The sequence below is a fragment of the Hyla sarda genome, chromosome 3 (genome assembly GCF_029499605.1).
Source record: "Hyla sarda isolate aHylSar1 chromosome 3, aHylSar1.hap1, whole genome shotgun sequence".
NCBI classification, from domain to species: Eukaryota; Metazoa; Chordata; class Amphibia; order Anura; family Hylidae; genus Hyla; species Hyla sarda.
The window spans coordinates 261,344,973-261,356,834 of NC_079191.1; the positions used below are offsets into that span (position 1 = coordinate 261,344,973).

The window sequence follows — 11,862 nt, forward strand, 5'->3', positions numbered from 1 at the left end:
TAAAAATGTCATCTTCTGACCCCTATAACTTTTTTATTTTTCCACGTACGGGGCGGTATGAGGACTCATTTTTTGCGCCGTGATCTGAAGTTTTTATTGGTATGATTTTTGTTTTGATCTGACATTTTGATCACTTTTTATTCATTTTTTAATGTTATAAAAAGTTACCAAAATACGCTTTTTTGGACTTTGGAATTTTTTTGCGCGTACGCCATTGACCGCACGGCTTAATTAATGATATATTTTTATAGTTCGGACATTTACGCACGCGGCGATACCACATATGTTTATTTTTATTTTTTTTTACACTGTTTTATTTTTTTTTATGGGAAAAGGGGGGTGATTCAAACTTTTATTAGGGAAGGGGTTAAATGACCTTTATTAACACTTTTTTTTAACTTTTTTTTTGCAGTGTTATAGGGACCTATAACACTGCACACACTGATCTCTCATCCTGATCACAGGCGTGTATTAACACGCCTGTGATCAGCATTATCGGCGCTTGACTGCTCCTGCCTGGATCTCAGGCACGGAGCAGTCATTCGTCGATCGGACACCGAGGAGGCAGGTAAGAGCCCTCCCGGTGTCCGATCAGCTGTTCGGGACGCCGCGATTTCACCGCGGCGGTCCCGAACAGCCCGACTGAGCAGCCGGGATACTTTCAGTTTCACTTTAGAAGCGGCGGTCAGCTTTGACCGCCGCTTCTAAAGGGTTAATACCGCACATCGCCGCGATCGGCGATGTGTGGTATTAGCCGCGGGTCCCGGCCGTTGATTAGCGCCGGAACCCACGCGATATGATGCGGGATCGCGGCGCGATCCCGCTTCATATCGCGGGAGCCGGCGCAGGACCTAAATATACATCCTGCGTCGTTAAGGGGTTAATATCTATAATAATGAAGAAAATAGATCAATATGGTTATCAATGTCTGTACACTTTCTACTTATAAGGTCTATTCACACATACATAATCCTGCAGATTTGAAGATGGGTTTAGTCATTTAGTTTACATTGAACTCTGCAGCCTCAAATCCTGCACATAAATATGCACAGGATACAGTACTTCAGAATACACCAATAATGTGGATAGTGAATGCCTCTTAAAGAGGTACTCCAGGGAACTAAATATATAGCCCATCCTTTCCCTCTCAATAATTAGCTAAATAGAACAGTTCCCCATCTTAGATTGTCACTAACATGCATGAAGTGAGGGAATGACATCTTCCAGCCATCCATTCTGTCTCTGTTCAAATTCCTCTCTGAAAGCTGCCCACACCCTCCTGAGAGACACAGACCATGCTCTTTTTAGTGCTGAGAACTGGGAGTTGTGTGCAGCCTTAGCCAGTCAGATACTAAACCTCTCTCTGCTGATCAGAGCATGAGGGTGGTGGCTGCTCTCAGAGAGTAGGCTGGCTGGTAGAGGAGAGCTGCAATGATTTCTGAGAAATATAGGCAAGGGGAGGAAAGGATGGCAAAGATATCAAGCAGCCAGAGAAGACGATAGGAGCCATGCATATCAGGCAGAATAGTTTACAAGGAACATTTCTAGGTAGTGGGGTGGCTTTGGAGCTTATTTATATATATATATATATATATATATATATATATATATATATATATATCACTGGAGTACTCCTTTATCTGTCGTAACATTATTTTAAGTCTGGGTTTCCACTTTTTTGCAAAAAAAAAAAAAAAATCCCCACAAATCCCCACACAATGTTTTTTTCTGGTCAAAAAGTGCCACTATCAGATGATAGGAGGGAAAGGGGCAAATATGAAACCCAAACTTACTTGACATTTTTTTTTTTTACTATGGCGTTTCTTCTGTGAATCTTGACGAAGGATGGGGATAAGATGTCTGATCGGGGGAGGGGACCAATGCTGGGACCCCACTTGATCTCCGTGCAGCACCCGACATTCTAAACAGTATGTTTGGAATGCTGGATTTCCACAGCGGGAGATGTTACATGATGTCACGCCCCCTCGTGAAATCACGCTACGCCCCCTCCATTCATGTCTATGGGAAGGGTCGTTAATATGGCCAGACTAATGAGAAAAGCTGGGAATACATGCAGATCCTCACTAAAGTTTTGTCAGACTATGTTTTAAACAGAAACAAAAACCTTTTAATTCTGCATCAAAATGGGTTAAAAGGTGTTTCCCTTTACAATCTTAGCCCATTTAGCTTGTAGGAACAGATTTATTATGTGACTGCGGCAGGTCAAACTGGTAGGCAGCTTTCCAATAAATATCTTTGTTACTGCCGTATACTAACGCCATGCATGCCTGTATCTATGTATGCAGGATGAAGAGAATGTGGTAGATAGGAACCTTCAACCTAATGTACAGATTACACAAATAATTATAATAAATTGTAAGACAAATGAATGCAGAGAGAGTGTACAGTGGTTTAATAGCCACAGCAATGGCAATTGAAGTTTTAAAGGCGTTAATGTGTAGGTGGCTCAATATTGTTGTTCCTGCAGTATATGTTTGTCATATTATTCTGTATTTATGTTACACTTACATTCAACACTGGTAGAATACTATTTTTTTAACCTGGAGATATTTGCTCCATGAGTCTGTCTCTCCTCTTTATCTTTCATTTGTGTCATCCTAGTCATGGGTGACAATTGGTTATTACTTTAGTAAAGTTTATATACAGATAGGGGGTTGCCATGAGGATGAATATACAGAAAGCTGAATTTTCATAATAAAATATATTTGATCGTCATTACTCATACCACAAGTGTAGTTTTTGTCTCTGCCATTTATTTAATGGTGCATTACACCTGTAGTACACATATGTCAAGCCTTTTGGCTACAAATGTTCCACAAATATCTGACAACAAACTAACACAATTTATAGATGAAATAAACATAAGGAAGTAATAGACATGCCTGCTGAAGTGTCTATAGGGCTTTATATATCCCATTCGAAATGTATCAGAGTTAAGTTAGTCCTTTGGAATAACTTATTTAAGGAACATTTCTCTGTAGTATCAAATAATCTATAAAGGTATGTCACATGTAGCAAAAAATTACAAAATTATCAGTGCAGGCGTAAGAGGGGGCGTAAAACACACAATAATAAGTGTCATGTATAAAAGAAAATGTAGAATGCAACATAGTTATTAACTATGTGCCGGTCCATGTTGCCGTAATATGGGTGCAGAAATGCAGCCATAATAGGCCAGTGTGCGGGGACCTTTAAATGTATGTCACTCATGGAAAAGTATATGGAAGAAAAATCTATCTACACCTGAAAGGTCAATGCTTGGTTGCCTGGAGCCTGCTCTGTGCCAATCAGGTGATCGCGGCAGCAGCGGCAACCAGGAAACGGTCTCTGAAACAATTCTCACCAAGAAAAATGTTATTTTGCCAACATTTGAGCTTTTGTTTTCAGCTTAGTAAAGATAACAGTAGACATGTTACAATTTCTTCAAAAGGTTTTGACTACTTGTACAGTGAGTGTAAAATACAGAGACCAGGTGAACACGTGATGCCGCTGATTGCTTTAGAAAGAAACTTTGGAGAATTTGGGCAGAAAAGGGACGTCGACAGAATGGGGTACCAAGATGAAACATGTTCAGTAGGGGCATGGAATAGAATGGCTGAACAGGTGCAAAGTTAAAATCAGTTTCATATTTCTTTATGGCCTGGACAATCAGCAAAGTAACCAAATTTTGGTTTACATATTTGGCTGAACTTTTTGCCCCCACAAAAAGGGCAATTATTAAAACCTAGATAAAAGCTAATGAGGAATCATACACCTTTGTGTTATAAACAGTATGGGAGTAATAGTCAAAATGTATTTTTGTGTAAGTTGAACCAGATTGGTTGAAAAAGTGGCAAAGCACATAAAAGGCTTTAATTGGGCCCAATATTTAATAGTATGCATTAAAAAATAGGTCCTTAAAGGGGTACTCCGCCCCTAGACATCTTATCCCCTATCCAAAAGATAAGGGATAAGATGTCTAATCACAGGAGTCTGGCCGCTGGGACTCCCGTGATCTCTGGTGCTGCACCCCAGTCATCTAGTGCATGGAGGCAAACTCCACTCCCTGTCGGATGAAAGGTGACCACAGCCATCAAGCCCCCTCCATTCATGTCTATGGGAGGGGGCGTGGCATGACGTCACGAACACAGAATCTCCAAGAATTTGTGTTCAGATCGCCGCGGCCAACCCAGAGATTGCGGTGTTTCCCACCGACAGGACCCCCCACAATCAGACATCTTAACTCCTATCCTTTGGATAGTGGATAAGATGCCTAGGGGAGTAGTACCCCTTTAACTTTACCACCTAAGAGATGGTGTAGACTGAGCATGGATTGTAAAATCCACCAGATTTTTAAACAGCAGAGTCATTGTTAAAAAACTGTTGTAATCTTAGACTGCCCAGTCTAAGTAAACCTTTTTTTTTAATATGTCCCTCCTATATCTTAATTTAAAAAAATTACTAAACAATACATAATCAGTTTAATGAAGGTTGGGCAGAAATGGACACATTTATAACAATGTTTTTACACTCCATGTTGTTTCTTTTGTTTTACAGGTCAGGAATTAATGGGACCATTTCAGTGCAGGCACTAGATGGTCCTAAAGCCAGTATTGTGCCCAGTATATACAGCTCTACATCACAGCCTGGTTATACCATTATGGATATTGATGCAAATGCCCTGTTGTTTGTTGGTGGCTTGACTGAAAAAATAAAGGTTAGTCAAATATTATGTATGTATTTACCCCTTAACGACCACGGATGTGAATGTACGTCCTGGTAGAGCGGTACTTAGCGCACCAGGACATACATTTACATCCTGTGTATGACCGCCAGCATCGGAGCGGTGCTCGCATCATACATGGCAGGTTCTAGCAGCCAGGGACCCACCGGTAATGGCCGACATCCACGATCTTGCAGATGTCCGCCATTACCCCTCAGATCCCGTGATCAGTACAGATCACAGCATCTGCAGCAGTGCGCATGTTCAAATAGATGATCGGATTTCCCGCAGCACTGCCACGGGGATCCCATCGTCTGTAATGGCGGACAGAGGTCCCCTCATCTGCCTCCATCTGTCTCCCGGTGTCTCCTGCTCTGGTCTGAGATTGAGCAGACCAGAGCAGAAGATCACCGATAACACTAATCAGTGCTATGCCCTATGCATAGCACTGAACGGTATTAGCAATCAAATGATTGCTATAGATAGTCTCCTATGGGGACATAAAAAGTTTTAAAAAAAAATAGTTGAAATATGTAAAAATTTAAATAAAATAAAAATCCCCTCCCCCAATAAAAATGAAAATTGACAGTTTTTCCCATTTTACCCCCAAAAAGCGTAATTTATAAACATATTTGGTATTGCCGCGTGCGTAAATGTCCAAACTATCAATATAATTAGAGATGAGCGAGCTTACAGTAAATTCGATTTGTCACGAACTTCTCGGCTCGGCAGTTGCTGACTTATCCTGCATAAATTAGTTCATCTTTCAGGTGCTCCGGTGGGCTGGAAAAGGTGGATACAGTTCTAGGAAAGAGTCTCCTAGGACTGTATCCACCTTTTCCAGCCCACGGGGGCACCTGAAACCTGAACTAATTTATGCAGACTAAAGTCATCAACTTCTGAGCCGAGAAGTTTGTGACGAATCAAATTTACTGTAAGTTCGCTCATCTCTAAATATAATGTTAATGATCCTGTACAGTGAACAGCATAAACGTAAAAAATAGAAAAAAGTTCAAAAATGCTGCTTTTTAGTCACATTTTATTTAAAAAAAAACTATAAAAAATGATCGAAAAGTTTTATATATGAAAATGTGGAATTGATAAAAAGTACAGATGACGGCACAAAAAATTAGCCCTTATACTGCCCTAAATATGGAAAAATGAAAAAGTTATAGGTGGTCAAAATAGGGCAATTTTAGATTACTGATTTTGTACAAAAAGTTTTAGATTTTTTTTAAGCGGTACAAAAATATAAAAGTATCTAGCCATGGGTATCATTTTAATCATATTGACCCACAGAATAAAGAACACATCATTTTTACCATAAATTTTTTTGGGGTTCGCCGTAAATTTTATTCTAAAATGAGAGGTTTCATTACAAATTAGAATTGGTCACGCAAAAAACAAGCCCTTAAATGGGTCTGTCGATGGAAATATAAAAGAGTTATGGATTTTAGAAGGCGAGGAGGAAAAAACAAAAATGCAAAAATAAAATTGGCCTGGTCCTTAAAGGGGTATTCCAGGCCAAAACTTTTTTTTATATATCAACTGGCTCCGGAAAGTTAAACAGATTTGTAAATTACTTCTATAAAAAAATCTTAATCCTTCCAATAGTTATTAGCTTCTGAAGTTGAGTTGTTGTTTTCTATCTAACTGTTCTCTGATGACTCACGTCCCGGGAGCTTTGCAGTTCCTATGGGGATATTCTCCCATCATGCACAGCTCCCGGGACGTGACATCATCATTGAGCAGTTAGACAGAAAACTTCAGAAGCTAATAACTGTTGGAAGGATTAAGATTTTTTAATAGAAGTAATTTACAAATCTGTTTAACTTTCCGGAGCCAGTTGATATATATAAAAAAAGGTTTTGCCTGGAATACCCCTTTAAGGTTAAAATGGGCTTGGTCCTTAACGAGTTATTAGAAGCACAAGAACAATAAATAGAACATAAAGGGAACTTATCACATTAAAATTCAGTCCTATTTGTTATAGAACAGGAGGAGCTGAGAAGACACGTATATAGTTATGTGGAAAAAAGTTCCAGGATAACGGCCCTGATTTACTATTGTAAACCAGACATGTTTTGTTGGGTTGTGCGCCAGATTCAGGTGAAGTACGCCATAAATTTCTGTCTGCACCAGAATTTGCGCCAGAATTGAAAAAAACCCAACTAGCTCTCCACTTTACTGAGAGAACCCGAAAAAAGGGGAAAGTGGTCCTGACATTTTCACAAAAACTCAACATATTTACTAAGGTTTCCACAGAAAATGTGGTGGATTTGAGCTGAGGAAAACCCGACAATTCAGAGCATGTGTAAAGATGGCAAAATGTAGGGAAAAAATTGTAGGGAATTAAAACCCACGAAGAAAACTACATAACACTCTTAGTAAATCAGGGCCAACATGTCATTTATTTATATAAACCTCTGTTCATTCTGGTCTAAGTAGTCATTAGTGATGAGCGGCAGGGGCCTTATTCGAATTCGCAATATTTCGCGAATATATGGACGACTATTCGTCCTATGTTTGCGAAATTTGCATATTCACTATGTTCGTTCTCTTTTTTTTTCAATGTGAAAATTCATAATGAAATTTGAATAGTGTGCATGCGCAATTATATATTTTACATAAAAGAAGGGAAGGAGCAGTGTCCAGTCTGGAAGTGCTGATATTTGCATAAATATTTGCATAAAAAAAAAACACTAGTAGCCATATTGGTGGTCTTGCTTAGTGATTGGCAGCTCTCTCTATATATGTGCACTGACAGATAGCTGTCAGTCACTGAGTAAAACCTCCTACTTGACTACTTAGCCCAGAATGAACATAGGTTTATATAAATAACAAGTTATCCTGGAACTTTCCCCACAAATCTATATATCAGTCTGCTCAGCTCCTCCTGCTTTATTACATGCTGCCTGAAGTTCATACTTTGTTTTCAATGTAACAGTTTACAATTAAAAGTAAACTAAATATAATTAGTGAAAGGTGGTTGTGTATATAAAATACATCTGTACCCAAGAGGCTGGATAGGTGGCTGCTATTGGGGCAATCGGGCCCTCTCTTGATTGTTCTGTTTCCTTTGCTATTGAATGATGGGAAACGATGCCAAGCTATTGTCTCCAGGAAAATGATATTGCAAAGAAGATAGAGGGGTATTGTCTTAGGGCTAATAAGAGTGTGGAGAAAAAAGCACCAGACCTTTCTTTACTGGGTGGCAACCTGGGGATCCATTATGATCTTTGCTTTGGGGATGCTTTCTTCTGTACACACGTAACTAGAATACGTATAGTATAAGCAGCAACCTCAATTACTCCATGTTTACTAGAGGTATATTCTTACACTATTCAGGTACAATAGAATGAAATGATATACTGTAACTGCTGCTAACATAGACTTGCTACAAACATTGTGTACTCAAGGGTGCCCAGGACACAAAGTTAGAATATGATGCCATCCAGAATACAAGGTCATAACATTGGCTGAATTTGGGAGCCTGTCTTAGCAAATAGAGTGAGCCTTGTCTAGGTTCAGTATTTCTATTTAGTGTTCTAGCCTTGATGTCTGGTGTCTAAATTAATTCTGAGTTCTTGGAGTCAATTTGGGACTGGGGGTCTAAAAACCTTTACACAAATATAGTAAAAGGGGCATTCTAATATTTGGTATACGACCCTGCATTCTGATTTTGACCCTGATCTGATATCCCTACTTGCAGATAGTTGCATTCTATTCTTTGTAAAGGCTTTGCTAGACTATCTACAGAAATGTTATTATTGTCATTGACAGAAGCCTGATGCTGTTAAAACAACAACATTTTCTGGCTGCATGGGAGAAACATTTTTTGATGGCAAACCAATTGGATTATGGAATTTCAGAGACAGAGAAGGTGACTGTAAAGGATGCAGTGTCAGGTAATATATGTCTTGTGTTATTGTCCTCACAATCAAGGATGATACACGATGAGACTTCTTACTGTGTGCATTGTTGCAATAGAAAAAATAAAGGTTTCATGTGTAGACTACATTACAATCTGTGTGGTATATTGTGTTGAAATCCTAAAATCAGAATAAATTCTCCATAGCCTGTTCATTATTCCATATTGTACCTATGTAAGACATGTTTTATTTTCTTCTCATGAATTCTATCTGAATCGGTAAAAAAATTAATAAATAAAAATTCGACATTTTATGCCACTAGTATAATCATGAGCAAGACATTGTGCTGGCATCTCAAGATACTGCCTCAGCTTGGGCAACCTGGGTGCACCCTGTTCTTCTATAAACTCATGTATGAATTCAAGTACTAGATCTTTAAACAGTAACTTTCTTATAGCCCACAGATTGCTGATAGTGAAGGCACTGTTCAATTTGATGGAGAAGGATATGCACTGGTCAACCGCCCTGTTCGTTGGAACCCCAATATTTCCACAATAATGTTCAAATTTAAAACATTTACCTCAGATGCCCTGCTTGTCTACCTGGCAACAAATGACTTGGTAAGCCAAAATAGGAGTGAAAACATAATATTGAATGTAATGTAGCAGTCTACTATTCTACTATATTCATCTGAAGTTGGACATGGGCACATCTCTTTATTAGTGGCCGATTTGTCTGGTAAAGAGCTGATTGTGGGCTCATTGTTGGGGCCCTTGGGAGTCATCTGTACTTTTTAAACAGAAACAGATGAAGCATTACACAGCACCCATTGAAATAAATGCTCTGGCTCTGCACCGACCTTCAGGGCAGAAAGTGTGCTTCGTAGTTCTTCATTCTTGAGACCACAGGTGATTGTTCCAATTGGAAAGATCCCTCTCTATTACCTCAGAATACTCTAATAGAGCAAATGCAAATAGTTTGTGTTATTGTATATTGTTTATTATATTACTCAAAGATACAAACCAGCCAATATTGCCCCAAAAATTATAACTATAGAATACATTATTTTACGGATTAATTTCCTCCTTTATGATAAAGTAATCTAGCTATTCATTACCAAGTATGCTAGGCTAAAAAGTATAACAAAACATCATGTAGTGTATTTCTAAATCCCAGAACTTCTGAGCTGGTGAACATCATGTGAAATGTGCATTGGGCCTGCTCTGCCATTGGGTTCTATATGACAGGATGTTTTTTACCTAATAGCAATGCTTCTAGGATAGAATATCTCTATCTGGAACAGAATCTGTTGGAGAATGCCACAATTGTTTTTTCCATCTGATTCATAAATGACACTTCTCTGTGTGGCTCAATTTAAAATGAGAAGTATACAAAGGTACCATTATGGCCCAATGCACCTCTATGGAAGCAACATTATGGCTCCTAACAATCATAGTTTTAACAACCTGCTAGGTTGCCTTGTAATTGGTGGGGGTCCCAGTGCCAGAGGTATTTTAAAAATGAACAAAAGAAATAATACATCGTGCTAAAGTGATACTCTATGGTTCTAGTGGATTTCATGACGATTTTATCAATGCTAACACAGCTGAATGTTAAGATATAGAGATTTTACTATATTGTGGAATATATCTGTTCTTTTCGCAAAATTGTCACATTGGCTAGAACATTATTGCAAAATAGAGAGTGAATGGTAGGCTCTGGGGAGTGTGAATATGAGTTATATACTCAACCAAAAACAGTCAACAATTGAGCTAAAATATAGAACTTTATAGTAAATATCATTAAAACCCTATTACATCAAATATCAAAATTTCATAGAAAATTACTCTTCGGGTAGAATTATTACAACGAGTATACCAACGGTTCTCCTGACATGAACACCCGCATATCCCAATGCATTTCCCCATGTATCTTATATTATACAGGACATCAAAGTGGTATAGGTCACAGCAAAAAGTATGCAGACTCCCAATTTCAAAAAGGGCCGTGGTCTTTATTTAGGTCATCAGCAGTGCAACGTTTCGGCTATAATGTAGCCTTTGTCAAGCATGAATATAAAGTGAATAAAGTGCATATATATAGATCTCAAAAACAATCTGATTGGTACAACATCAGGTGCAAATGTTCACAATTAAACATAGTTACCACCCATAAAGTTTATCATTGGTTAATAAAAACATGTGACCATGTTGTCATGGTGATCAGTGAATAAACAAGTGTATAAAGTGATATAAGCAAATATAAAGTGCGTATTCTCCCATTCCCTTAAAAGTGCTAGGCTCAGATGAAACTAACCAGAACATGGATGCTGACCTGTATCCCCGATCCTGCCAAACAGCATCTTATTGTGTACCAGCCTCTCTAGCATGTGGACTCCGTTTGTACACAATCCTATTGCGCCTGCGTATGTCCCTGTGCGCCACTACTCCTTTATTTGATTGGCTACATCCTGCCCTTACCCTTATCGATCTAGTTTTCCCTACTGCACATGCGCCGAATCTCTACGCAAGCGCATTACTAACATTATGCAGGTTCATCAGGGGATCACAAAAGAATGATATACAGGAAAGGGGAAAATACATTAACAAACAGCAAATATTCACAAGACGAATGTCAAGATTACACTTAGCATTCCACATCAATCACATAGACATAATTATGGACATATTGCTTGAAGTTTCTTGAACTGGACAACTGTTGGTCCTCCCAACAGTCAGTGGACTAGCATACGATATTCAATGGGGATGAAACAGGCAAACTCCGCCATAGAGGCCAAGTAATCAGTATTCCTCTCCAATAGGTGTGTCCCGAGATATAGGTGGTCCCTCAAAATAGATGGATACTATTTAACCAGATGGAAATCTAATCTTCCTTACACTAATCACAAGATGTGAATGACCCAGATATTACATATTTCACCTACAGACGTATCTGTAACAAGTTCACAATTGTCCACAAAACGTCTTAAGATGTCCCCCTTAGCCGCTATGATCCCAGAATATAGATCCCCAGTCCTGTATTGATATGGATATCGCACACTGCAGCTGCGGATCCAGGCTGCAGGTCAATACTCAACCCCCTCACCTATAATTTTACATTGCATTGAAGAGTCAACTATATAGTAAAACCACTGCATTTGGGCAACCGGGGGGAAGGGTGTATAGCAAACAAATTAAACCACTATTAAGATCAGAGCCCCTGAGTCTATCAAGAATGATATAAAAAGCTAATTTATTTTTACTGACC

General features: G+C 38.8%; 1 protein-coding gene across 2 annotated transcripts in view; it reads left to right on the forward strand.

Moving 5' to 3' along the window:
- LAMA2 (laminin subunit alpha 2) overlaps positions 1-11,862 on the forward strand; it is a 943,701-nt gene that overhangs the window by 850,551 nt on the left and 81,288 nt on the right. For both annotated transcript variants that reach the window (XM_056566521.1, XM_056566522.1), the window contains 3 exons: positions 4,558-4,717; positions 8,507-8,631; positions 9,053-9,215. In XM_056566521.1, coding sequence (XP_056422496.1) covers positions 4,558-4,717; positions 8,507-8,631; positions 9,053-9,215 — 448 coding nt within the window. The remainder of the gene's footprint in view (positions 1-4,557; positions 4,718-8,506; positions 8,632-9,052; positions 9,216-11,862) is intronic.